Below are 26,992 nucleotides of genomic sequence, written 5' to 3' on the forward strand. Positions count from 1 at the left end.
TCCCAGCACTGTTGAGCCGGACAAAAATAGCGCCCATTCAGAGCTCCTTGCTGCAGGGGAAGAGACCTAGCCACTTGCGTTCACAGGGCGGTGACCACGTTCAAGGGATGGGAGCTTCGGGAATCGAAGTTGGGCCTCTATGGGCTAGACCATGCGCGGTGGCCAATGGGGGATGAGACCCTGGCGAGCTCGCCTCGCGACTGGAGCTGCTGGAAAGGTACGATTGACGACGTCAGTTCGGATAGATGCTTGGGGGCGTGGTCGCGAGTGGGGCTGGTCTTGTGCCTCGCCCATGCTCTGTATTTGCTAGCTCATTCTGGGCCAAATGGGGCCCTGGTCAGCTCGTGTTTGTGGTTCTGTCGCCCAGCTTGGCGGCCCTTGCTTCAATAGACTAGTTGGTCTCTTGGTAGCTCGGAGACTGTCTGTGCGACTTTCTGGGTACCTGTTATATACTTCCGCTTCCCCCATCGTTGTCATACCTTGTTTCCAAGGTTCTATTCAATACATACCTCGTCTACAATAATACTTCCCAGTACTTTGTGTGATCCAACAGGTTGCCAGCTAGGACTCAGACACAATGCCAGTCGTCTCGCGTATCGTCTCTATCCCTCTCCGCATCTGCGAAATTGCCTTTGCAGCTATCGTGGCTGGACTTATCGGCCACTACCTTGCCTCTTTCGATGAGATTGACCCTTGGCCTGAAGCACGGTGGATCTATACCGAGGTGATTGCCGGTCTCTCGATGCTACTGGGCCTCATATGGCTCATTCCTTTTAAGTCGGGGTTCTTCAGCTGGCCCCGTACGTGTTTCCCCTCTCAATTCCATTCCTGACCAGCATCATGTCATACTAACTGGATAAATCAGTCGACGTGCTCATTTCCTTTGCTTGGTTTGCTGCATTCGGTGTTCTCGTGGACGCTATTCATCACTTGCCATGCGGTGGCTTTTGGAATTGGCACTTGGGAAGTAACACGCTTTGTACGCGGTGGAGGACTGCAGAAGCTTTCAGTTTCTTGTCTGCTATGTTTTGGCTGTTCTCTGCTCTTGTGGTGAGTATATTGGAATCATCATCTATTCCGCCGTTCAAGCTTTGACTAACATCGATGCAAGGGCATCTGGTTTACCTTTCGATCTCGTGGTGACCGCACCGAGGGAACGTAAGTCATCCGATAACGAAACCATGAGCCCTAATTTAGGTACAGAACTGACTATCTGCACAGGACCGGCCGTCGCTGGGGTCGCTCTCGTGCGGCACCTGCCGCGGAAGCTTAAAGAGCTCAATATACTGCGGTGCTATCAGGAGAGAGCTGTGAGCCACTCTTCCTGTCTAGACAGCTACGCAAAAAGCAGCCCCCTTGATGAATGATTCGAGGTGAAACTGCAAAATAATGGTGAATGTCTGTCGTTTATGATAACCCTGACTTCTTGTCGCATTCTACTCCCGATGACGGGGCAAATGAATTACGACTTTATGTTGATACCCTTGGTGGACTCATGACATACAGCTTTTAGTTGTTTCGTGAGAGTCGCTCGTTATGAAATTCAATGAAATTCTACATCCCTCAAGATCCACTGCTTCGTACCCAATACTGCAATGATCCGAGTCCCAACCCCTTGCCAGGGTCACATTGAACCCCAGGCTCTTATCCATACCTTGGCCCCTTTCCACCAAACTGTTTAGCAGCAAGTACTGGAGATACTTATAACGCCATATCCCACCAATGAGATAATCGGACGAACAGTTGTTTCAATCGGAGACCACTAAGCCACCCGCTGGATCGTTGGCGCCGCCAGCGAAACGCCCCATGTGGTCTGATTTCTCAATTTCCTAGCAACCTGATACACCGACCCCGTAGATCAGTGGAGTAGGCCACGATAGCTCATTGGGCAATTAAGGTGAGTAGTTACCACCTGGGCACAGTATCCGATGACTAAGGTCCCAGTTAGCATCAGCTCCACCCCCATGCCAATAAAACCACGGTGGCACCCTCACGATGACAGCGTCTCAATGCCCTCAGGGGAGCCGTGAAGAGCATGAGTGAACCAGAACCAGCAGACCCGGGCGACGATCGACCGAGCACCGTATCGCCAGAGAAGAGGACCCCGCGCGCCCGGTATACCGACCAGGAGGATCCCGAGTCGCAACGCGCCCGCGTCAGCAAAGATGATTTCGACGACGATCTAGAATTGGGCAATTTGCCTCTCCTCCCAGGCGACCCAGCCAGACACGGGCAGGGGGACGGCGAGAGCGATTTTGATTTCGATATCGAGTCGGAGGATATTCAGTTTCGCCATGACCCGTCGTTTTCGTGCTCCCCTGCCGGGTTTGTCGCGTGGCTGCGCGGCCCGTCGCCGCCAGATGTGTATCATATAAACCCTTGGTTTCCGAAGTGGCAGGCTGCGCCGGCGCGCCTGGTCGAACGATGGGTGCCGTCGAAGTATGGGAAAATTGGGCTAGTACTTGGTGTGCTGGTGTTTTGGATTGGAGTGTTTTTCTCGTTGTTGCAGGCTTCTGTAGCTGGAGAAGAGGTTGCGGGATTGGGAAAGCCTGTAAAACTCTTGTGTCACGATCGATTGTGGTAAGTCCCCTTAGGCACTTCGACCGGGGCAGCCATTCGTATTCATGCTGACTCGGACGTAGGCGCAACGCCACCAACTGCGGCTTGGATGGAGATCTTTGCCGTCCATTCGAGGAGCAGTCATTTGCCTTCCGCTGCCCAGCGGGCTGTGCAGCTTCGATTCTTCTGGAGCCATATTGGGTTGGAGACCAAGAGCTCAACTATCAGCCGCTGGTCGTGGGCGGAAAGCCGTTCAGAATGGACGGAGTACATAGTGGTTCTTATCGCGGTGATTCATCCATTTGTGCATCGGCGCTCCATGCTGGAATGATCAGCGATGCAAAGGGTGGCTGCGCAATCTTGCACCGCAAAGGCGCCCGAGACAGGTTTCCCAATGCAACCTTGAACGGCGTGCAGAGCGTTGCTTTCGATTCTTATTTTCCATTCTCGTTTCAGCTATCGAAGAATGCACCAGCTGTCGGATCGGAAGGCGAAAAACCGATCGAGTGCTCGGATATCCGCTGGCAGCTGTTTGCCTTCACCCTAGTTTGGACAACGATCATATCTATGACCGTCACCTCAGCGCCGGTGTTCTACTCGCTGATCTATTTTATCGTATGGTTCCAAGTCGCCATGGCCTCTGACCCTCCTACCTCTGACTTCTTGGACCGCGTTTCAATTGGCCTTGGACGATTTCTGCCCGGGGCACTGGCAGGCTTCGTGATTTACTACTTCTGCGTGCGACACACGCTTGCCCACCTGGATGCGCATGCCGAAAAGACTGTCCTGTGGCTCGGGGGCTGCTGGGTCGGTGCCTTGAACGCAGATACATTCGACCGCATCCCAATTTCACGCCTCACGCCCCATGATATCCAACAACAACCCGGCGCAGTCACGGCGCTGATCATTATTGTCAGCTTCCTGGTCGTCGTATTCTTCCTCCAGGCGCATGCCTTCCGTCGTGAGGGCCGCTTCTTCCCCCTGCTGCGACTATACGGCCTGTTCGCTTTGGGTATCGTCATCTTCGTCGCGGTGCCGAAAATGAACCTCCGCATTCACCACTACATCATTTCGCTGCTCCTGCTTCCTGGCACTGCGGTGCAGACTCGTCCCAGCCTTCTCTTCTCTGGGATTCTAGTAGGGCTCTTCATCAACGGGATTGCGCGGTGGGGCTTTGACTCGATCCTTCAAACCCCTGCTGCACTCCTTGACGGCGCCAAGCTCGGTACTCCGCCCCCCGTGATCGATCCACCGACCGTGGTAGACGCAACCAACATTGTCTTCAAGTTCCCAGAATTACCTCCGCATGTCGACGGTATCAGTGTGCTGGTCAACGATGTCCAGCGTTATCTGGAGTTCAAGGCGAAGGATGCTGCGATCGTCAAAGATTTCGCTTGGAAGCGTGTCAACCCCAATCTGACGGAGTATCTGCGCTTTGGTTATGCGCACTTGAAGCTCATGGGAGGAACCTGGTATGAGGACTTTACGCCGGCGTCGAGTTGGGCTGCAAACGGCACATTCTACTACCATGATGTGTAGATTTTTCGCCATATGGATCCATCGTCAGTCGTAGATCATAGATAACTCGGGAGGTAAATAAGTATCCATGATGTATATAAGCGAGAATCCCTCGAAATTCAAGTTCATTCTTTTCTGTGCGTGTTCCTTGGCACTTGTATATCCAATTTACAAGAGAGGTCGATGATTAGGCACACGAGAAAAACAATTATACTCCGGGGCAAATAGATGATCTTGCTTCATTCCTCAACTACCAGTCGATGCATTTCTGGCTTTGGCAAAATCGACCGTCCATCGACGCATCCTTGTTACACTGCCATTATCAGGGCTGGACGCGAGACTAGGTGTGCTTATCAGTATAGAGTTGGGAGAGGTCATTTCGACCGGATTGAAAATTTTCGTAACCGTCATTAATCATGATAGCGAAATAACCCACAATAGGATCAACGCCAGTAATGCATATCATAAGCTAAGCCAGGTGACCTGCGGACATAACTCCAGTGAATCAACCTGATGTATAGTCGCGGCAGCGCACCTGTACAAGGCTTTGCTTGCCACCATCTTCAATGACCAGTGCAGTGAGCTTGCCACCTTTGACACATCCAGAATCCAGACCTTTCGTGTAGGTACGGATTTTAAGGCCAGTCTTGGCGTCGTGGCCATAGACAGCAGTAATTGTTCGCGAAAGTGGGTCTTCTTTTGCTGTTTGCAGGCTCTTGAAAAGTATGGACTGGTGTTTATCGAACATCTGCAGTTAAGAAGTTTCGTTAGCTATCCAATTCCCACGGAAAGACCTATAAGAAAATTGGGGTCCATGCTCACCTTAGCCCAGCTTAGCCCATTGCTTTCAGGGCTGGGGAGATGAGTGTCCACATCTATTGTACGCATGGTCATTACGCTTGCAGGGTCTTGCTCCTCAAGTTCAAGGCCCGGCACTAAGCCACCGTGTACCACGACAACTTGCCCCATCGTGGGGATACGCCCAATGTTCAGAATAACGGGACACTGCTCCAACCACTCGACCTGCTTTTTGCTCAATGATCGAGCAAGTTCTCGTTCCCTCAGCTGCTTAGAAGAGTAGATCTGCTTATCTCCTTTTTGCGGGCCATCCAAAGCCTTGGTCCTCTCCATCTCATGTCGGAGCAAAAGGATTCGGTCTTCGTGATTGCCACGAACACACGAAGCAGACTTCTCTCGAGCCAGATCGACTACACCGCTGCTATCTGGTCCTTTGTTAATAATGTCACCGGTAAAGATGAGATGGTCTCCTTCCTTTGCGGAGAATTCAACTTGATCGAGAAGCGCGAGCACTATAATCAAGGGTATTAGCTCTGAAGACAAAAAGTCGCTCGAAAACATAGACTAGCAGGACGCTGTACAACATACACGCATCTTTGCATCCATGCACATCACCCACGATGACAAGCCTCTTCCGCGACTTTGTTTGACCGTCGCTCTCGCCCAAAGCATCTGGTATTAGCTCCGGATTCAAATTTTTCATAAGGATTAGCCCATCCAGAGCCGGCGGCGAGCTTGAGCCAAACCATCCTCCCGACTCTTCTGCAGTTGCTGGGTCCAATGCACGAAGCAAGGTGTTTCTCTCCTGCAGCCGAGGATACAGAATCCACTTCCAGGTAGCCAAGCACAAGAGGAACAGAGATAGATAAACTACCACATACCGGCGGAACCGTGGGGCGGAGACAACGGTGAGCGCCATCTGGACTGAGTGGGGATGTTTTTCGGTATCGGCTCTCGTTCCCGAGGATAGCAGATCGTAAGATGGATTTGAGCGTGTTTGCCAGGCATTGCGAACAGAGTCGATGAGCGGCCGTGGGGAGTCCTTTTGGTGATTGAGAGCTGGGCTGGCCTGGTTCAGATGCCTGCTGTCCTCGATGTCGCTATTTGAATCGGACTCATAGCTATAGGTATTGCCGTGCGACGACATGTTAACGGCAGTTGCGAGGGCGTTGCGTCATGGGCGGAGAATTGGAATTCTAAGAAGTCTTTTTTGGAAAAGATGACCGGGGTTGATGTTCTTGTGTCAGGCAAGGGAAGGTTCCACCTTTGAACAGAATGGCAAGCTCTGATTTTCTTCTGGCTGTTTCCGATCCCGTTAGCCTTATCCTTATCGCCCGAGCTCCACATGAGCTGTCAACCCGCACTGATCGACATTCTTTGCCTTAAAAAAAGGCACAGTGGAAACTACCTGTGCGCTCAAAACTTGGGGTAGGAACGTTGCTCATTGATATCTTGTGTAAGGGTTCTACAGAATGGTAATTCATCCACGGTACTTCTCGTACTCTTCCATCTCTCTCCGCCGCAAAGCCACTCGTTGCAAAGCCGTCTCGTCATAGATCTCTTCTGGCTTTTTGCCCTCGCGAAGCACTTCGCGTTCATGTCGGGCAGCCTCATCCTTGGTCATTAGCACTAGGTCCTTGAGTTCAACTGGAACAAAGACCTGGCCATCTTTTTCCACGTCCTATCCAAGCCCCATCCGCGGGCTGGTGCTTCCCAGGGAATCAGATACAGCCGAGTAGGCAAGCCCGTGAGGGCACTCTTTCCTTTCCATACCTCTTCCACCAAGAATGCGACATCGTCCTTGCTGGTGGTAAGTCGCAGCCCAAGTGAATCTTCCCCAGCTACTTGCCTGGCAAACTTATCGTACAGACTCTGTAGAGAGGATAACATGCTATCGTACACCTTGTCTCGGCCTTTTCCGGCAAGATTGTATTCGATAGGGTATCCTGTAATGCTGCAGATAACGTGGTTTGCAACCGTGTAGCCGAATACAGCCGGCATCGTTCCCAGCACAGGGAGGATACGGACCCGGAAGTCAGGGAGCACACCTAACTCACCGACCTGGCCCTTGGCGAATTCCTCCTCTGCCAAAGGAAGTAAGCTCGCCTTGCCGGGTCCAGGTTTCTCGGTAGAGAATACAGCGGTGATCCCCGAAGTAACGCCTAGAAGCTTCAGTCGGCGCCGTGTGCTCCGAGAAAGCGGGTCGTCTGTGCTAGCTGAGATGTCACCCACAACAACCCGCGTCGGGTCCGACTTGCAGCCCGCACCCATGGATGAGATCACGGGCAATGAATTGGTATGGCAATAGTGGAGAAGATCGACCTTAGAGGTGATGTTGTCAATACAGTCGAGCACAAAGTCCGGCCGACGGCCTTCTCCATCATGTGTCAGAGTCCACGGGCCTAGGAGACTCTCCGATGCCTCTTTTCCGTATAGCTCGTTGCGGCAGTCGAACATCACCCAGGGTGCGATCTGCTCTAGTCGTCGCCGGATAGTGTGAACCTTGGATGTCCCGACATCGGCTAATGTTGCTAGCGCATGTCGATTGAGTGAGGAGAGTGTGACCTGGTCGAAGTCGATCAGCCGGATCTTGGAGACGCCGGATCGTGCCAAAGATGCAGCGGCATGCGATCCAACACCACCACATCCAACAACGACTACGAAGGAAGAGCGGAGCTTTGCAAGACCTTCTTCTCCAAGGAAGACCCGGTTGCGAGCAAGTTGTTCGAGGATCAAATCTACGGGAAGAAGAAGTTAGTCCGGCTTTCAGATTACCTGTCTAAACCTCTCGATGCCATACCGTCATCGTAATCCCCTTGCTGTGCTCTGCGTGCAAGAGCTGCACTACGTTTCGTCCTCTTTGCTAAGAGGAATCGAATTGTCCACAGCTCCAAATTGCGTAAGCTATGCAGGTCAGCTAAGTGTCAGTCTCATCGATTGCCAGATGTGCAGGCTCTACCTTCTCAGAATGATGCCGTTCATCGATAGGCGGAATCGAAGCTTTCAGCTCACTGACCGCTTCCTTCCGCCGATAAGCTTGGTAGCCAAAGATGGCACTCGCAACGGCGGCTCCCGATAATACAGCCGTTGTCGCAAGCTGCGAACTTTGCGAACCAGCCTGGCGCTGGAGCCAAGACGACATGTTTCCAAACACACCCCGTCCCTGGTCTTGGTCTCTGGCCTGTTGCGCCTCTTGGTCTTGTGGCCCTCGTAAGTTTTGTCGAGGTCTGGCGTGGTCTCGGCTGCGGTCAAGGTTGTCAAATCTATCATTCCAGTCGTCAGAATCGAATCCGTAATCGAGATCTTTGTCGGCGGGCGCCTGCCACCACTTGGAGCTTTTGGGGGCCATCTTAGGCTGCAAGGGAGCTTAAACTTACCACCTTGAGGCAATGGCGGGCATTGGCCTCTTACAATTCGAGAATGCACACCTGCAAGCCCATGCGCTCATCAGTGGGACCACGACCGCCATCATCACGTGATGGGCCGCGGTACTTACTGCCGAATCCAAATCCAACGACGCGTCCATTCATCTTACACGACGTATTCCGTCACAGGTATGTCTCGTGTTCTGTTGGGTAGGAATCATTCTTAGCACCCGACCTAGGTAGGAGGGGCATTATGATGGTTTCCTCCCCAATCCCGGTGATGAGAAAGATCAACAGAGCTTTCATGATACCACAGTCTAACGACAATGGCCGCGGACCTCATCCCTCGATCGGCATTGCCGTGAGTATGTGGAAGAAACGCGTGCCAAACGGTAGTGATTGAACCATTGAACGGATATCTGAGGGATTGCTTCCTCTTTTACAGCCTGTGTATTCATACGCCTCTCCATCATGGAGGCCTGTGTTGTCAATGTTGCAACCGACTCTGCTAACCCAATCCACCAAAGCTGCGCGCATGGTACAATTTCAGCGATCATCTCACTAATCCCTCATCAACTAAAATCTCATCAAATACTGTCCGATGCTCCCTGGGACGGGCGCACTCAAGCTGCAACCTATGGGATTTTCCGTTCCACTGCCCGGTGACGACAAATTTCTGTTAGCACACTCCGAGACGTCTTTCATATTCCATGCTCCATCTGTATGCCTGTTAAGGAAACGATGTCGAAGCATATCAATGACGAGTGACATTGTAGTTTTCAATCCGAGGCAGTGGAATGGAAAGTCCTATAGGTTGCCAACGGCAGTCGATCACTAACTTGGAACATTTCAGCGCACTCTCCTATCATGGTTTCCCAGGGCTGTTATCAACTCATTCCTGATACCAGCATGCAGACTAACTAGGAATGGTTTGAGCCTATGGATCTTAGCGCTGAGGTCATGAACAGACGAACTCGGAATATGGGTCGTGAGCGTGTGCGAATGTACGATAAAAGTTCGCCCAGTCATAGCCAACAAATCAAGTTCTTCACTCTGCTGAATTCTACCCATTCCATGATCATTGTCTCACTGCATAAGCGATGAGTGCATGCTATCTGATCACCCACTCCCAACCTTTGGAAAGGTAAAGGAATCTCACCCTCCGCCTTCCTCTTGTCTTTATCTCCTCGCACACCTGAGAGGCCATGTTCTGTAATTTACCTCCCATGGCTAACTGCCTTACAGAGTCCTGATCCCTCTGGGCCAGCACCTCCCGAGCTCTACGAGATATCGTGGACTCCTCCAACTTTAGTGGCGACGCGTAGTTGAAACAGGGTACAGTGGACTTTGTCTTTCTCACCCCATGATGACAAAAAGCCAATTCTGCTGGCAACAGGCCTCTGGGATCTTCCAGCGGTCGATCCGGTATCTTGATCCTATGTCTTGTTGCCTATGATGACGCGTCTGTTCTGCTCTACCCAAAGGGTTCATCGGGGCAGGCGCTGAGAGCTTACTGAGGGTCGGATCTCCAATCTTTTGTCATATATCTATATCCTAGTTCCTGGGTAATACGCAATGAAGCTTTTTTTCCCGGGGAGGGACTTGGGACCTACCCTCTGCTGTCCATGTCCCTTTCCTCGCCATGCTTCCTGTTTATCCCCTCCTTCTTCTCGGGTCTCCCACTGCTAGTAGTAATCTAAAGCTCGAAGTGGACCTGCTCCAAAAATGAGCTATGTGATCCTGTTGCCCATGTTACGCTATTCACTGCATCTAGGAGCCTCATCTATCAATCTAAACATGCCGGCCTGCGCGACAAGCCCACTACCGCCATGTGGCGCAGGGACCTTTTGGGAGGGGGACCAATTTGCTCGAGGTTGGATGTATTCCACTATTTGAACGCCTGCCAATGCACATTTTGTCTGCAACGCTGCCAAATCAATATACACATGAGATGCGGGATTTCAACCCGAGATTCACGATTTGAGATCCCATCGAGCTGCTAACCCTACGCCAGGAACTTGCCCAATGCACCGCCGACATTTTTTACATCCAAGAGGAAAGTATCATGCCCAAACATCGAGACATCTTCGCCGAGCTCATGGTGCTCCACATTCTTGTTGCCAGCCGCACGCAAAGTTTCCGCAATTTCACGCTGCTGCCACGCCGGGAAGAGGATGTCGCTGGCCACCCCCATGACGAGGACAGAGTGGTTCTTCAGGGGTGCAAGGCCCTTGATAAGATCCAGAGGAGGTCCTTCTGAGCCACCAGAAGGCACAGTCTCATTCAGCGGCGTCACCGAGGCAGTGGCCTCAGGCTGTTCCTCGTATGGCTTTTCCGGCAAGGTTAAGCTGCAAGCTGGGTCAGTCACAGTGGAAGAGGCCTCGCCGTGGGCAATACGAAGCTCGAACCCTGCACGGCGTTCGCGAGCCGCAGACTGATGCTCGTAGCCGAGGTCGAAGAGGTCCATGGCCTTGGAGACATAAAGTAGACTGTTAGGATCGTATTCGAGACAGAACTTCTCGCCCGCATGGTCGAGATAGGTCTCGATGAGGAAATCGGGACACAGCGCAGGCGGTTTGCTGGGATCAGCGCGGCGACGACCAAACCGCATCTCCCACTCGGGTCCGCTGCGGTATGTCACGGTGGCAATCTCTCGGGCAAGCTTCATTCCAGAGTGCGGGGGAATCGAGTTGTAATAGAAGCCCCGCATCCAGTTAGGGTCCATCATTAGTACTTGGCGCTGAGTGTGCCGCATCGCGATGCTGTAGGGGTGACTGCGGGCGCAGCCGCTGATGCTGACGATCTTGCCAACGCGCTCTGGAAAAAGGGTGCCTGCAGCAAGACTCTGCATGCCTCCCATGCTGGAGCCGACTGATGCAGCTAGCTTCTGGATGCCTAGGCTGTCCAGCAGACGGAATTGGGCGCGGACCATGTCATCCAACGTAAGAATAGGGAAGCGAGTGGCATACCATTCGCCATCAGATGGGTCCTTTGAAGAGGGTCCTGTACTACCGTAGCAGCCACCGAGGACGTTGGTGCAGATAATATGGTATTTGTCGGTGTCCAGCGGGAGACCAGGACCAATGAACTTCTCCCACCATCCCGGCTTGGGGTTTGCGGCAGTACTATGGGCGTGGCTTGATGCGGACAAGCCGGTATGCAAGAGGATGGCGTTGCTCTTGTCGCTGTTCAACTCGCCCCAGGATTCGTATGCGATATCGAACTCGGGAAGCACACCACCCCAATCCAGAAGAAGAGGAGTATCGCAGTGGAAGCGCTCGGTTTGGCCGGAGGTGTATGAGGGCTCGGGGCCGGATTCAAGCGATCTAGAGTTGAGCATGGCGGTCTTTGCCTCCTGAGCATCAAGGCACGGGAACGACATTGGTGGATTACTCGAGTCCTTCGCTGGCTTTCGACCTGGCATGCTGTTTAATCGCCGGGATTGCAGCAGACATCGGTGGACAGGTGCTCCGTGTGTAGCCGGGCGCCATTGGAGCGCATGGGTTGAGCGAGAAGCCACACGGCCTGCGCTCTGGAACGACCGCATATCGAAGTACAACGAGGAGTTCGATAGTATCAAGAAGCCCGGAGGTTCCCCCGCGGAAAGCTTCTTAGATGCACATATTGCCCGATTGCAGAGGCGGAGAGTTGATCTTATCGCCTCAGGCATGATTATGCATATGGCGTCATCTTGTCCGGCGCTGATTGGCAGGGCTAACTACGTTGCAAATAACCTCGTGTTGACACAATTTGACTTACAAATATTATCTTGTCGACTTCCTGCAATTATACGCATTCCACTCCTGCAGCTTAGTGGCGCCATAACGGTAGTTGGAGCATGGATTCTGGCTTAGAAACCTTCTGAAAACTTGGATTGTTTTGTGACTAAACTGTGCCAAATTTCTTTAACGCTTACAATTGCCTCTGTCAATTCAATTCATTGCAGGCTCCTTGACAAGCACCAACAGTTTTTTCGTATCCAAGTTGATTATGATAAAAGATCTCACTGGCACAATCTGGCACTCGCTATTCAAGAGAACTTGCAGGTCTAATCTTCAAGGAGGTGATTCGACAACCCTCTGTCTGAAGAGTAACTTGAAGCATACAATTCTGTACTCTTAACAAACTAATCAACTCCCACAACTATACTAAGGTTCGGGTTGAAACATCCATTCTAACAGCGTAGCTTCCAAAACTGAGATAGCCAAGCTTAGTGAGATCCAGAACTCGAGACTTGGAACGTCAGCCTGCCTGCTGAATATGAAGAGGTCACAGGATCCGTGGTTGGCCGCTAGTTCACAACCCATTCTGCTGTGTGCTGATGGCGGCTATGCCTCCAAAAGGAGGCAATGTAGCAGCAGGTCTTACGCCACTTTACGAATCCGAAGGTCATTCCAGAGATCCATTCGAGTTGGTAGCCACGAGCCTTCTGAAGAGTTGAATTTGATTAGACAATCTAAGCTAGGCAATTGTAGGGTAGAATGTTCCAAACTCGCGTTCCACGGCCGACATGAACCACTATAGCAAGCAGCAGTTGCTATCACTGGCTAAAAACCAGTTGGCTCGGCAGATTTTACAATCAAACGGGATCCACGGAGTAATACGGGCCGTGCGTATGCTAGCCCCCCGGGCCCATTGAATTGCTCTTGGGTATTGATCAGTTATCGTAAGCTTTCGGCCTGGAGCCCTGGAGGCCAGATGATCATCGATCACACCATAGTGTGCGGGGAGCTCTGAAAGGGAACAGTTGGTTTATTGTAGGAAATTTTTAGAAGAAAGTCAACCTTTGAATATGCCTGTGACAACTAGCTGGCCGAACAAGAAGAATCGCGATGTGATGGAAAGGGGGCGTTGGGCCCACGTGAGCCCGGACCCGCCTTGCACGTAGATAGGATACGCAATCCTTCGTTTAGGCCTCGTTTAGATCTCGTTTAGGTCTCGTTCGGGTCTCCCACCAATAACACTGGACTTGCTTCAATCGCCGCCAGACAGCGTGGCCTTGTGCTTCTTGCTCTTTTGATCTCGAAACTGCGTCCTTTGAATCGTCCAGAGCTTTTGGCTGGACGTCTCCGTGCACCGTTTGCGGCTCCGTGTACCCCGACCGGCATTCGAGCGTCGCATTCTGATTGATCAAGCCACGCTGCGACGAGCCTTTCGGGACATCGAAATGCTATTTCTCCGATCTGCCTGAGCTTAATTCCGATCGCAAACTCGCGCCCTATATCCTTCCCCTGGATATCGTCTTCCGCCGCCACCTCCTGATCCGTAAACTGGTCAGCTTTCGCCTGGAGGGTCGTGACTGCGGCCTCTTGCCGGTGCGCGTCACGATCGCATTTGCAAGAAAGAGGAGCGATCTTCCAGCCACCGCTCATAATGCCTCCTGCGATACGAAGGCTCGCCATCTTCGCAATCTGCCTCTTTGGCCTTATCTACCTCTTCCGCTCCCGACGGTCTACCGACATACCCGGCGCCCCCGGTTACAGACCTGTCCAGAAGATCTTCGACGAAGAAGAGCAATCGCTTGCTCATGCGCAACATAGCTACACCAAGATCCGCGGCCAAAAGAACCTCGCCATATCCCCTACTGCACCCTTGCGCGATCGCCTCCGCTACCAATTTCCCTACGACCTACGACGAAGCTTCCCCGCGTATATCTGGCAAACATGGAAATACACCCCAGCATCTTCGGAGTTCATCGATGACCTGCGTGTTACCGAGGCAAGTTGGACTGAGCTCCATCCTCTGTTCACCCATGAGGTGATCCCCGACGAGACCCAACGACGCTTGATCCAGTACCTCTACGGCTCGGTACCGGATGTATTCGAGGCATATGATTCCCTACCACTTCCGGTGATGAAGGCAGACTTCTTTCGCTATTTGGTACTCTTGGCGCGTGGCGGGATTTATAGTGACATCGATACATTAGCGCTGAAGCCAGCGGGATACTGGCTTCCGGAGGAGCTTGACAGATCAACTGTGGGCTTCATGGTTGGCATCGAGGCCGATCCTGACCGGCCAGACTGGCATGACTGGTACTCTCGGCGTATCCAGTTCTGCCAATGGACAATTGTGTCGAAGCCGGGACATCCGATCCTGCGTGATATGGTAGCTTATGTGACGGAGGAAGCACTGCGCATGAAAAAGGCGGGCATTCTGAAGGTTGGCAAGATGGACAAAACTATCATGGAGTTCACGGGTCCGGGCGCCTGGACTGACGCCATCTTCCGTTATTTCAATAACCCTGATTACTTCAATGTCCAGGCTGGGGGGCAAGAACATCACCTACGAAGATTTCTCGAATCAAGTTGAGCGCCGTAAGGTCGGCGATGTGGTCGTTTTGCCTATCACCAGCTTTAGTCCCGGCGTTGGACAAATGAACGCGGGAGACACTGACCATCCCTTGGCCTTTGTCAAGCATAACTTTGATGGTACATTGGAGCCTCGTCTGACTCGTTCTTTTGCTTCATTACTGACATTCTACTCTAGGTACCTGGAAAACAGACCCCTCACTGTAGAACATGCCTGGCACAGCCCTGTCCTCCTCTCCGCCTCTCCAACCAACTGAGATGCTTCCCGCTGGAATAATTGATACCCGAACCTGCTTTTACCCCGGCATCTTTATAAAAACCACACAGACACAAGCACCTCCGTTCTACCTGTTCATTCCATGACAGAGGCCCAACTGGGGATGTTATCAACCCTTATCTGTTTGGATAACTGGTGTGCCGAACTCGATACCTCGAGTGTCTCCAACCTTAGCTGCCGTGCCTGCCACTGCCACCTCGTGCTTAGCTGCGAACATTTGGTGATGTTGAAAAGGCCTTATGACACGCATAGCTCATGGCTCATGATCCTCGTACATAATGATTCCCAATCTGTTATTTTGTTTTATACACTATTTTCTTCGTTGTTATAAATCGACATGCCGGTTTGTGGAGCACGGTGTTCATTCACATAAAACGAGTAACCTTGCTTCAGGTTTGTATCCAAATAGTCGTCTTACCAACACCCAGCACTGCCAGGTAGCGTACTGCGCAGTCAAGTTCAAACCTGAATATCCGTGGATATGAATTGGAATGCATTTTCTAGCGATTTTCCGAGACAAAAATCATCATGATGTCAATGATGAGCATGGCTGTAGATGACGTTGGAACTCTTCAATAGTACCAAGGTATGTACTAGTACCTGCTTAGTGAACTTGAAAAGCCGTTCCTACTGGTATAATATAAATGGGAGCAAAAACATCATTTTCGCAAACATCGCTTATGCCGCGCACATACCATCGTGTGAATATAAGCTGGTGGTAAATCCGAAATGGAATCTAGGGTATCAACCCCGATAGATGCGAAAGTACCTAATACGCGTACTAGGATACCTAAAATCTCGAAAGAAAGGTACGCACTAGTACCTGCTGATTGGAAATATGAACAAGAACCATAGATTGCGCTGCCTCCGGGGAGATACCAAACACGGCAAGGCAAATCATGTGCATTTAAAACAAATGCGAAAATAAAACGAGGTCACGGATTCAGCCATTGGCTATAGATGAAACATTAGGCCCCAGAAACGAAATTGAAAGGGCCATGAACGTTAAATCGTTATCACTCGTAAATAACAGGAGCCCTCGCGATCTTGAAAGGGATCGGGGGTGGCTGCAGAGCAGTGAATTGGGGTTGAGCTAGAAGAGAGGCGGAAGAACAAGAAGATTGATTGAAAATAATCGATTTGCGAATGGAAAGGTACGGCCAACGCAGGATTCGAGATCGGCCAGAAGATGATAGCCCCCAGGAAAGCTCTTATGGGTATCATGTGGGGGCGAGGAGGAAGAGGAGAATGTGGGAGGAGGGTGAGGGAGAGGGGTCAAAGGGGATTCAGAGAGACCGGGTCGGTCTTGCTCGTTCAACTGGGATCGCTCGAAAGCGGTTGTAATAGCATTGATGCAGCAGGACACTTAGAAGTCGCTGAACAGTGGTTCGTATTTCTTTTTCAGATCTTCGGTGTAGATGTTCTGGTTGCGAGTATCGCTGTCGGGATATTCTTCGAAATTCCCCGTGTCGGCAGGATGCAGCACTCGCGGGATGATTGGCCCCTTCACTCTGCGATAATACAAGTCATCCCAAACAATGTCGGTGAAAAAAGGATGCGATTTCACTCGCGTCGAGCCTCCAGATATATGGCCCAGTCGCTCGGCGGGGTTTGTCTTGCATAGAAGGGTGACGATGTTCTGTGCTGCTGGGGGCATGTTGGATGGGAATCGGAGCTGACCCTCAACGATCTGTTCATATACGCATGGGATTCTGGTCCCAGAATGGCGGCTGGCCGACTAGGAATCTCGTAAATCAAAATACCCAAAGCCCACCAGTCCACTGCGAGCCCATGTCCGCTGTTGTGGATGACTTCTGGGGCCAGGTATTCGGGGGTACCGCAGAGTGTGTAAGTTTCGCGATTATCTACCTGCTTAGCAAATCCAAAATCCACCAGTTTGATATGGCCATCAGCGTCTAAAAGGATGTTCTCTGGTTTCAAGTCCCGGTAGGCGACTCCGTGGACATCATGCAGGAATTCAATAGTCATGGTAATCTCGGCTGCATAGAATCGGGAGTGCTCCTCACTGAAGCGTCGTTGTCGTCGAAGATAGGTAAAGATTTCGCCGCCAGGGCAGTAGTCCAGCTGTGATTCGTCAGCACGTTTAGTCGTCCTACAACTTCCTCGAAAAATTAGGGTTGGCCTACCAGCATATACAAACTGTGATCATCGGAAAACGATGCAACAAGTGTTGTAATGAAAGGGTGACCATTCACAGCTGCAAGTGTCCGCCGTTCATTGCGCACATGTTCCACTTGCTTGAGTTTTATGACTACCCATAAGGAAGAAATTAGGATTTTGACCCCTGGATATTTCGGAAAGCACGCATTGGCTCACCATCGGCCTTTCGCAGAATCTTCAACGCGTAAACTTTGGTCTTGTCATCACTGTCCTTTAACCTCGCAAGCCACACGCGAGCAAAAGTTCCTGTATTGAGCCAAGATGACCTCAGACGTTAGACTAAAAGATACAAGTACAACAAGACCAGGGGGCTAACCGGTTCCAAGCGTCTTTAGCAGCTGGAAGTCGCTCAGGCTTAGGTTCCTGGAGGACACGCAGAGCTGCTTCTCATTGTGGCGATCAGTGACAAGGAATGGGTTTGCAGCTCGTAGAGGGGCGCGTATCGCGGAGACGATCTGCTTCTCCTTCTCGTGGAGATCGTGGGGGCGCATCTTGTTGGTGCAAGAAGACCCGCCGGGTAGCGTGGGATACTGGAAGTTGGCTAGTTCTCGAATGCACCTGTCGCCATTGGCATGGCCCGGTAGCTCGTCGTTGGTCTTCTCTGTGATGTGGTCAAGGGAAGGAAAAAAAAGTATGCGTATAAAGCCCACTCCGGAGGTACTCCACCACAATCGCGTCAGCGACCCTTCTTCAATCCGAGTCCCTTTAGGGCCAACCAAGGGACATCGGTCTATACCCCGGACTTAGCGAGGGCCAGAGGTGCAAAAGCAGTATGCTCGGGGCAGGGTGTTGTGAAAGGAAGTTCTGCCAGCTCTGACGTTATCCCACGGGGGCGGGGCTGAACGGATAGGGAACTACGGTGATAAATCGGAATCTTCATTGGGCTGCAAGGCCCGTAGCTTATTTCTTTTGTCATTTGACCGAAATCTATATGCGACCAAGGCCCTTTATAATACATCCCTGAGAGAAGGAAAGCTAAGCCCATGCAAATTCAGAAGACAGCTGGCCCGGATCTCGATCCGAGACATTCGTCACGCGGGGCCCTTTCTTTCGTGACGGGGAAAGCTACCATTAAACGGCGCCTCGCTAGTTGAACCAAGAATAAAACAATCCGTATGGAGATGATCGGAAGGTGACGGGTAGGGGTATGCGCAAGCTCGAGGTAACCGATAGCCACTCAAGACTTCGAGTTTAAGATTAAGCCGACAATTAAGCTACCTGTCGCATTAACGAATGGCCATAGACAGCTCTTGGTACTTGAAGTACTTACCCATAAAGCCCCAGAACCTCACCAAAAATGAGAATGAGAATCATGCCCACATAGACGCGAGACTGTTGCATGTATGCTCGAACACCCTAGGACCATTATTTAGAACCACATGCCCGCAAGGGAGGAATTCCAGAGTTACCTACCGCATCGCCCACAACTCCAATCGAGTAGCCTGCTGCTACACCAGTCAGACCGACTGACAGTCCAGCTGCAAGATGAGTGAATCCCCTAATGTCCCAATGGTCAGCTTGCGACACCAGTCTTTCAAAACGATCCCCACGTACGTGTATAGACTCGGGGTATTTTCGGGACTGCAAGCCTGGGCGATGAGGACAGAGATGACAAGGCCGTACACAGCGATAATACCGGACATGACGACAGGAATGAGAGACTGTAGAAGCGATTCGAGTCAGCGGCATGCTGCGGGCTGCTTAGCTAGAGCCATCTACTCACCTTCATGATCAAGTCTGATCGGAACTGTCCCACACCTGCGATACCAATTCCTGATTTCGCTGTGCCATATGCGGCTCCTGCACCTATGAAGCTGTAAGCTACAAGTCGCCCATTTCGTTCTAGAGCCATGTGGTTGGGGAGCTAAGCTTCGACGTACATCCGAAGATCATCTTGGGAAAAGGATACAACATTAGTTGTCGCTATTGAATTTTTGACTGGGTACTTTCACTCACTGCGGAGGCAATGCCGGCCTAGGGTGCATGTTGGGTCAGTAGGCTGTTCCGTAGCTTGGAGCTCAGTAGAGGCCACTCACGAAGGAGAAGAACACCGCAAACTTAGGGGCATACGAGCTGTCAGCCATCTTGGATTACTTGTAGGGCAAAGCCAATAAAAAGTAAAGAGGGAGCTGAGATAGAGTGAGATTAAAGGAAACGATGGATACACAGAGTTGGAGTCAAGTCTGCGCGTTCCTGGCGTTGCAGACGGTCACTTTGCTTTGCCGTAGAAGCACACTTTCCCTCGGGGGGGCGTGACTGCGGTAATATTACCGCACATCCGCAATACCTGGTGATTTGGGCTTCTCCCGCGAAAAGCACTGAAAAAGTCCCCCTTTGTCACCAAATTACACAATACCGGGCAAGCCGTTAGTCTTCAACCTCCTGGTCTCTTCCCCCCCTCAAGTCTATCACTTTCAACAATCATCTTCCCCACAAACACGCCCCCCGCCCTCCCTTTCTCCTTTCCTGGTTAACCCTCCTGGCTTCTCAACTGGAGCATGCTGAGGGTATGATACTCCCAGGAGCCTTGACTTTGTTGCGCTCTCGGCTCCTAGCGCACTCCAGTTATTGACCACTCGCCTCCATCCGTTGACTTCTGGCAGCTATGGCACATTGAAGCCTAGCATTCTGCACAGAGTTGAGGTATATCTTTTACCACTGCTTGCCTTCCATTAACAACTGCGGGGCTGTTCACATTTACCCTGACTACCATTTCGTTCCTTGGCCTTTTGATCTTCTTCACACACATCTATCGCGACGCCCTGAACGAACGATTTCACGACTCGAATACCCTCTCCCGGACTCATCCTGACATTTGGCATCTCAGTGCGTGCTTTATCCTTCATATACAGTTGAAAACGGGAAGTCGCGCCCCGGTTTTGAGAGGTTGTGACTCCCGAAGATATGGCTGATTTGGGGGGTCAGCGTGACCGGAACTACCGGCCACCAGGGTATGGCGCGGCTTCATCGATGCAGCGAAACGCTGCCTATTCCGATATTTTTGGCAGCGCGCCACCTCCCGGTCGCTCCCAGACGATGAATTCACAGACCCCTCAATTTACCCAAAGTCGCGCCCACACGATGTCGTCTCAAGTGGCGCAGCCCCAATTTCATCGACAGCCGCCCCCGCCAACTCGCCAGCCAGTTCCCAACGGCTATGGATCCCCGCCATCTGCACCGCCAAATGGATATGCCCCGTCGCCTCCAAATGGGCAATATCAAACATACAATCCAATGGCTGCTCAGATGGGATCCCAGCAACCTGGGCGTGCATATGCCAGCCGTCCCTCGGTCTCACCCTATCCACGCCCCGTCCGCCTAAGCTCCAGAACTGGCCAGGCTCCTGCTCAGTATCCTGATCCCCGGACGATTCCCCCGCCCGCTCTTAATTCTGACTCCGCCAGGTCTCGCTCCATGGCCATGTTGAGCGGTCCTCCGTATCAGCAACCCTCCGCCCCGCCCCCACCAAGCAACTTCAATCACACGTCTGCGCTCGCTTCTCGACGCGGTCCTTATCACCATGGTGCACCGACGGTGACTCAACCAGGCCGACCTCTCCCGGACAGACATGCTAATGAGCGAGCCATGTCCATGACTACCTATGCGGCAGAGCGGGATTCATCTCACATCGTTGGTGGCCGACAAATTCCCTCCCGACGACCACAATCTGGCCAGGAACCAGAACCCTTGCCGCCCCGATTTGATTCAATGCCAGCCGCAGTTGCAGACGGTTTCACGTCAAACCGTCCTCCCAGCGATCAATCGATCGCGGCGCGAACCATGTCCATGGCATCGACCATTATGCCTGACCGCACTATGAGTGTTCAGAGCCAGGCGACGCAGCGGTCCAACGGCCAGAGTACTCTTGTATCCCGCGACTCGCGCCGGAAGGTCCCCGTTGTCTACCCCGCTATGCTTTCTCGAGTTGCGGAGGTATTCCGCGAGCGGATTTCTCTCGGCGAGAGACAAAAGAACGGGCTGTCCTATCAGAATGCCTTCTCCGGATCTGACGCAGTGGACATGATTGCTTCAATCATTAGAACAAATGATCGCAACCTTGCTCTTCTTCTTGGTCGAGCTCTCGACGCTCAGAAGTTTTTCCACGATGTAACATACGACCACCGCCTTCGTGATGCCCCCGGTGAAGTTTACCAATTCAAAGAAACACTTGGAGAGGAGCCTATGGGCACGGAGGTTAATGGTGTTTTCACTCTCTTGACAGAATGCTATTCGCCAACCTGCAGCAAAGATAGCCTTTGCTATTCCATTGCCTGTCCACGCCGATTGGAGCAGCAGGCCAGGTTGAACATGAAGCCTCAGCCGGTACTGAGAAACTCGAGTAGCCATGGAAGCTTGCACGCAGATGATGATGACGATAATGACAACCAAAAGCTTTGGATCAGTACAGTTCCAAAGGAAATCTCTGATGCCATCGATGACCATGAGAAAAAACGACAAGAGATCATCTTCGAAGTCATGTACACCGAGCGCGACTTTGTCAAGGATCTTGAATACTTGCGGGATTTCTGGATGCGTCCTCTGCGCTCAAACACCTCCCCTATTCCAGAACACCGACGCGAGAAGTTCATCCGCACAGTGTTCGGCAACTGCTTGGAGGTGTTAAAAGTGAACAGTGGACTTGCCGAGGCTCTGAATGCTCGCCAAAAAGAGAGCCATGTTGTGAAGTCGATCGGTGATATTTTCCTTCAGCATGTGCCCCGCTTTGATCCTTTTATCAGGTATGGTGCAAATCAGCTCTATGGAAAGTATGAGTTTGAGAAGGAGAAGGCATCGAACCCGGCCTTTGCCAAGTTTGTCGAGGATACCGAGCGCCTGAAGGAATCGCGAAAGCTGGAATTGAACGGATATCTCACGAAGCCCACCACGCGGCTCGCTCGATATCCGCTGTTCCTTGAGTCGGTTGCGAAGTACACCAAGGATGGCAATCCAGACAAGGTCGATGTTCCCGAAGCCATCAAGCTTATCAAGAGTTTCTTGTCTCGGGTCAATGCCGAGAGTGGTAAGGCAGAAAACCACTTCAATTTGGTGCAGCTGAATGCAGCCTTGAAGTTCAACCCAGGGGACTACGTTGAATTGAAGCTTACCGAGGACAACCGACAAATGCTCACCAAGATGGCATTTAAGAAGAGTACAGCTGAGAGCTCCGAAGTGACGGTATACCTTTTTGATCATGCCGTGCTTCTCGTTCGTATCAAAGTGGTGAACAAGCGCGAAGAGTATCGTGTTTATAAAAAGCCCATTCCTCTTGAACTGCTTGTCATCGCTCAGATGGACGAGGTTATCCCGCGACAGGGTATTGCAAAGAGGCCTTCAACGAACCTTCTAGCCAACAAAGCTGGTGTTAATCCCCCTCCCGCCAAAGACGGTGGCTTGCCTATTACGTTCCGCCATCTTGGCAAAGGAGGTTACGAACAGACCCTCTATGCTACCTCTCCAACCCAGCGGCGCAAGTTCATTGAGATGGTGGAGGAGCAACAGCGAAAGCTCTGGGAACGCAACAGCAATTTCTACACTAAGAATCTCTTGTCCGAGAACTTCTTTACGGCCACCAATCGAGTCAACTGCTGCGTCCCAATTGGTAAGTTCTTATATATCATCGTAAATTGACTTTAGAGCCAAGTTCTAACAACGCTTCCACAGATGGTGGTCGAAAGTTGGTTTACGGAACTGACAGCGGCATCTATTTGTCAGACAGATGGCCCAAGGACAAATCTGCAAAGCCTCGGCAAGTGTTAGACACCACACAAGTCACCCAGATCGATATCCTCGAGGAGTACCAGTTACTCCTTGTCTTGGCCAACAAAAGTCTTATGTCATATCCTATGGAGGCTCTTGAATTAGATGGGAGCCAGAACGCGATGGCTAAACGCCCCAAGAAGATTCAGGGTCACGCTAACTTCTTCAAGTCTGGTATCGGTCTCGGAAGACACCTTGTGTGCTCGGTGAAGACATCTGCACTCTCCAGTACAATCAAGGTCTACGAGCCCATGGACAATTTAGCTAAGGGCAAAAAGAAGTCGGCTGTGAGCAAGATGTTCCAGAGTGGACAGGACACTTTGAAGCCATTCAAGGAATACTACATCCCCGCGGAATCTTCTTCCATCCACTTCCTGCGTTCAACGCTTTGCGTCGGGTGTGCCAGAGGCTTCGAGGTTGTCAGTCTTGAGACTACGGAGACTCAGTCTCTTCTGGATCAAGCCGATACCTCTCTCGACTTTGTTGCGCGCAAGGAGAACGTGAAACCCATCCACATTGAGCGCATGAACGGCGAGTTCTTGTTGAACTACAGTGACTTCTCGTTCTTTGTCAACCGCAATGGTTGGCGAGCTCGTCCTGATTGGAGGATCTCATGGGAAGGCAATCCTAACGCCTTTGCCCTCTCATATCCCTACATCTTGGCTTTCGAGCCTAATTTCATCGAATTCCGTCACGTCGAAACAAGTGAGCTGATTCACATCGTTACTGGAAGAAACATTAGAATGCTACACTCTTCCACTCGAGAGGTAATCTTGGATTCTTACTATTCGGCTTGTTGGCCTGAAGTGATGTCTATCTTCTATATATGATGCTAACTCCAAATAGATCATCTACGCTTATGAGGACGAAATGGGCGTAGACGTGATTGCAAGCCTCGATTTCTGGAGCAAGGTGCCACCGCCTCCACAAACCTCGAACGCGATTTGATCCTTATGCACGAAGGCTGTGAAGGTTAAAAGGCCTTTTCCTACTCCTGAAAACGTCAAAAAAGAGACCGAAGAAAGAATTCCCGCGCCTGGATTCCTTTAAAGCAAAACGAAGACAACGAAGACCATACCCTTTCCATTCCACTCTACCGCCCCGCCCCGCATCATCTACCACACCCTCTACCTGGGATCTTCAGTCTACCCGTGTCCGTGCCTAGGTATCTCACCAAGTTCTTACAAAGCATCCCAGGCCTCAAAATTCCTCACCGCCTGTCCGTTAATTGCCGACTTGTATCCGCTACGCTCTGTCTTCTTTTTCTATCCCAGGGGCTATCTTTATTCTTTCTAAGCTCCGCAGGCCTTCTGATCCGTTTCGTTTCTGTGTACGATGGAGCGCAAATACCACTTCTTGCGTGTCTGATTTTTATCTTGGCTTTTATCCTACGGATTTCTTCTTTATGGACTTTTCTTATTTTCATTCCATATCTTGATTTTCTGAACACGTGCGTCTGTCAAGGCTCTAAAAATTAGTCCGCCTTTTCCCCGTGCATTGGGAGGTCTCTGCGTTTCAATTATCTACATTTTCCCAAATAACCAAAGCTCCGATCCTCTTCGTTTCTGGTCCACTGTAGTCTTCCAAGATTAGATCATCATGATAGTAACTTGAACCTGGCTGCTTGGCCATATTACTGGATGAGGCCCTAGGGGACTAGTACCAGTAACCTGGATGGACACCAGCATACAGGGGCATCATTAGTAGGTTAGGAATGAGAACTAGCGGTACGACATGGTTCAACTTCAAGCCCGAACTTCAAGTCAGGCTCGAACTTGAGCTCGAACTTGAATATCTTAAAAAAACGCACATATCCAGGTACGGAGTCAAGAGGTATGCTCGTAGTACCATTACTCCTCGTATACTTGGCTACTAGCTAGAAGTCAGTGGTTCATAATATGATACTTTTCCTTCCAGTCAACTATCAAGCTAGGAAGAACACTAACAAATCCACATGATAAGGCCACAAACACAGAGCTCAAACAAAAAAAAAGGGAAGAGGGAGTATCGCTGCGGACTTTAGACAGCCCCGGAGGACACGAGATGACCAAGCAATCCAAAAAGAAAGAAAAAATAGAAAATTAGAATCTGGATACTTGCAAGAAATCTCAGGGGGGGAAGGTAGGGAGTGGACAGGGAATAACGTGATTGGGGGGGCGCTCTCATCGGGCCATCGAAGTTGGGTTGTATCAGACAGAGATAAGAAACATGAAAGGAATGGTAAAGGATCGTGCTTATGTTCTTTGTTCCGACATGCTCGTGCGTCCATGGTTCCAAGATGACCCTGAAGGGACAGGGGCTGAATGTGTAATCATGGAAATCGAAGGGACATGCGACTCCACAGCAGTGATCATGATTCGCATAGTAGTCTGCCCCTGTCATATTTCGGAAAGAATTGTCCAAAGAGCTTTGCCCGTTGTCGAAAGCCGCAGCGTTGCATTCTATGTTGGGAATTTTGACCATCTCCCGCAGAGATACCAGGAACAGAGAAAATTGCTGAAAAAAAAAAAAAAAAAGCTATTAACGTGAATAAACAGTCAATATTATCCCCATAATAAGAAACCAGCTTCGTGCCCCCGGAAAACATGATGTTGGCACAGAACGGTATCACTTTGCGAACCGGCGCCCCGCTGAATGAGCCGCATCGACAGGGTATCTTTAGATATCTCCAGTAGCAGCCTCGCTGACATTGCTCTGACTTTCGCGAGCCATGCGTGCCTCGATCTCCCGGAGCTGGCTCTCGCGGGCCAACAATTCCTGTCGCTTCTCGGCAATTTCGCGCTGTACCTTCATCTCGATCTCGCGCAGCTTCTCTTCCTCGCGGCGTAGCTGCTCCTCCTTCAGGCGCACGGATTGGGAAGCAAGTTCCTCGGGGTTCATGGTAGAGTCTGGAGCTCTGTGATTTATGTTAGTACTGCGCTTAAAACTTGCGCGATATTGCATCTATGAAAGGAGAGAACATACTGAGAAGCACCGTCCACACTCTTGCTGAGCTTCTCAGTACGGTAATTTTCGTAAAGAAAGTCGTGTGTAATCTCCTTCAGATCAGACAAGTGGCTGTGGAGAAGAGCACTGCGGATGGCAAGGAAGTCGGAGTGTCGGGGGTTCTCGACCTCAACCACACCCCATGGGTACTGTCGGGCACGGACTTTTCGGTCATCAATTTCAACGAAGTCGTCAGAGCCGACGATGGCAAAAGGCATCAAACCGCGCAGCTCTGCGTTCTCCTCCACGGTGTCCTCGTCATCTTCCTCGACGTCATAAGGGAAGTTATAGACAGGGATACGGTAGTGTTCGATGTCCTCCATGATCAACTTCTTTGACTCGGCCAATTCTGCGGGGGTGAGGGAATCGGCCTTTCCAATAACGGGGATGACGTTCACACGAGGAGACAGGCGCTTCATCAATTCGATGTCGAGTTCGCGGAGGCCGTGGCCAGTGGGGGTGATAAAGTAGAGCATAGCATGGACACGGTTGTCCCTGAAGCGGGGGTTACGCTTGATTCGCGATTCTTCCGCCACGAGGTCATCGTATTGGCGCTCGACGTAGCCAACAATTTCACCGAAGCTGGAGAGATGTTAGCTGGGCTGAAACGAGGAGCCGGAGGAGTTGTTCCAGGGGACATGCCTGGCCTCGTTGTCAATCTGATCACCGAACCCGGGGGTATCAACAATGGTCAATGAGATTCTGGGGCCCTCCTCATCAAGTTCGAGCTCTATTTAAGACGAGAAAGAACCCGATAAGCTACTGCTATGCTTTGGCACAGACGTGCGAGGTACTCACCAGTGGTGACAGGCTTGATGCGGACACCTTCCTCCAGGTGAGCGTTGGCAGGATCGTCGGCATCCCAGGGGTTCTCCAGCACCTTCTTGCCGCAGAGAGTGTTCACGAATGTGGTGCGGCCTTAATGAGGTGTCAGTGGACAATTGGATGGATTGATATGGAAAGAGGTAAGCTTTACCTGTGCCACCAGCACCGCACACCATCAGACAGAACTGAATTCCTCTCTTGACATTCTTCTTGCGGCGGATCTTAATCTGCCCGCGGAGGGGGCTGATGTTAGCTTGATTGGATTTTTTTTTTTTCAAAGCCCAAGAACTCGTGAAAGTATGGGCCGCAGCAACGGTCTCTTGGGGGGGCGCCGTGAGGAATAAAAGGGGACATACCGCGCTGAGAGCCGTCGACATGGTGGGCTGAAAAAAGGAGGATTAAACAACACAAGCAAGAAG

At 51.3% G+C, this 26,992-nt stretch overlaps 10 protein-coding genes across 10 annotated transcripts; 4 read left to right on the forward strand and 6 right to left on the reverse strand.

The window, feature by feature from the left end:
• Positions 1–577: 577 nt before the first annotated feature.
• On the forward strand, positions 578–1,273 carry N7468_003488 (MARVEL domain-containing protein; the record flags this gene model as incomplete). Its single annotated transcript, XM_058472785.1, has 4 exons — positions 578–800; positions 866–1,050; positions 1,112–1,158; positions 1,222–1,273. The coding sequence occupies 4 exons, from the start codon at positions 578–580 to the stop codon at positions 1,271–1,273; spliced, it is 507 nt and encodes a 168-aa protein (XP_058331788.1).
• A 762-nt stretch (positions 1,274–2,035) lies between these two features.
• Positions 2,036–4,098, forward strand: N7468_003489 (uncharacterized protein; the record flags this gene model as incomplete). Its single annotated transcript, XM_058472786.1, has 2 exons — positions 2,036–2,580; positions 2,643–4,098. 2 exons carry the CDS (start codon positions 2,036–2,038, stop codon positions 4,096–4,098), a joined length of 2,001 nt encoding a protein of 666 aa, XP_058331789.1.
• Positions 4,099–4,582: 484 nt separating this feature from the next.
• On the reverse strand, positions 4,583–6,022 carry N7468_003490 (putative serine/threonine-protein phosphatase; the record flags this gene model as incomplete). The annotated part of the gene is made up of 3 exons (XM_058472787.1): positions 4,583–4,825; positions 4,900–5,387; positions 5,464–6,022. The coding sequence occupies 3 exons, from the start codon at positions 6,020–6,022 to the stop codon at positions 4,583–4,585; spliced, it is 1,290 nt and encodes a 429-aa protein (XP_058331790.1).
• Positions 6,023–6,355: 333 nt separating this feature from the next.
• N7468_003491 (tRNA threonylcarbamoyladenosine dehydratase) lies at positions 6,356–8,405 on the reverse strand (the record flags this gene model as incomplete). Its single annotated transcript, XM_058472788.1, has 5 exons — positions 6,356–6,556; positions 6,649–7,613; positions 7,676–7,792; positions 7,888–8,230; positions 8,304–8,405. 5 exons carry the CDS (start codon positions 8,403–8,405, stop codon positions 6,356–6,358), a joined length of 1,728 nt encoding a protein of 575 aa, XP_058331791.1.
• Positions 8,406–10,245: 1,840 nt separating this feature from the next.
• Positions 10,246–11,787, reverse strand: N7468_003492 (homoserine O-acetyltransferase family protein; the record flags this gene model as incomplete). Its single annotated transcript, XM_058472789.1, has 1 exon — positions 10,246–11,787. The coding sequence occupies one exon, from the start codon at positions 11,785–11,787 to the stop codon at positions 10,246–10,248; it is 1,542 nt and encodes a 513-aa protein (XP_058331792.1).
• A 1,826-nt stretch (positions 11,788–13,613) lies between these two features.
• On the forward strand, positions 13,614–14,755 carry N7468_003493 (glycosyltransferase family 32 protein; the record flags this gene model as incomplete). Its single annotated transcript, XM_058472790.1, has 3 exons — positions 13,614–14,428; positions 14,502–14,668; positions 14,727–14,755. The coding sequence occupies 3 exons, from the start codon at positions 13,614–13,616 to the stop codon at positions 14,753–14,755; spliced, it is 1,011 nt and encodes a 336-aa protein (XP_058331793.1).
• A 2,360-nt stretch (positions 14,756–17,115) lies between these two features.
• N7468_003494 (uncharacterized protein) lies at positions 17,116–17,497 on the reverse strand (the record flags this gene model as incomplete). The annotated part of the gene is made up of 2 exons (XM_058472791.1): positions 17,116–17,252; positions 17,323–17,497. 2 exons carry the CDS (start codon positions 17,495–17,497, stop codon positions 17,116–17,118), a joined length of 312 nt encoding a protein of 103 aa, XP_058331794.1.
• A 686-nt stretch (positions 17,498–18,183) lies between these two features.
• On the reverse strand, positions 18,184–19,090 carry N7468_003495 (V-type proton ATPase proteolipid subunit; the record flags this gene model as incomplete). The annotated part of the gene is made up of 7 exons (XM_058472792.1): positions 18,184–18,220; positions 18,277–18,362; positions 18,420–18,504; positions 18,561–18,667; positions 18,730–18,870; positions 18,963–18,980; positions 19,043–19,090. The coding sequence occupies 7 exons, from the start codon at positions 19,088–19,090 to the stop codon at positions 18,184–18,186; spliced, it is 522 nt and encodes a 173-aa protein (XP_058331795.1).
• An 820-nt stretch (positions 19,091–19,910) lies between these two features.
• Positions 19,911–23,711, forward strand: rom2 (putative Rho guanyl nucleotide exchange factor (Rom2); the record flags this gene model as incomplete). Its single annotated transcript, XM_058472793.1, has 3 exons — positions 19,911–22,605; positions 22,668–23,530; positions 23,610–23,711. 3 exons carry the CDS (start codon positions 19,911–19,913, stop codon positions 23,709–23,711), a joined length of 3,660 nt encoding a protein of 1,219 aa, XP_058331796.1.
• Positions 23,712–25,421: 1,710 nt separating this feature from the next.
• Positions 25,422–26,950, reverse strand: aspA (uncharacterized protein; the record flags this gene model as incomplete). The annotated part of the gene is given in 5 exon segments (XM_058472794.1): positions 25,422–25,706; positions 25,724–26,330; positions 26,358–26,478; positions 26,547–26,666; positions 26,725–26,950. The coding sequence occupies 5 exon segments, from the start codon at positions 26,948–26,950 to the stop codon at positions 25,422–25,424; spliced, it is 1,359 nt and encodes a 452-aa protein (XP_058331797.1).
• Between the last annotated feature and the right edge of the window lie 42 nt (positions 26,951–26,992).

This window comes from Penicillium chermesinum (genome assembly GCF_028974085.1).
Source record: "Penicillium chermesinum strain IBT 19713 chromosome Unknown utg000003l:1.0-5111272.0:1.0-5115320.0, whole genome shotgun sequence".
NCBI lineage: Eukaryota > Fungi > Ascomycota > Eurotiomycetes > Eurotiales > Aspergillaceae > Penicillium > Penicillium chermesinum.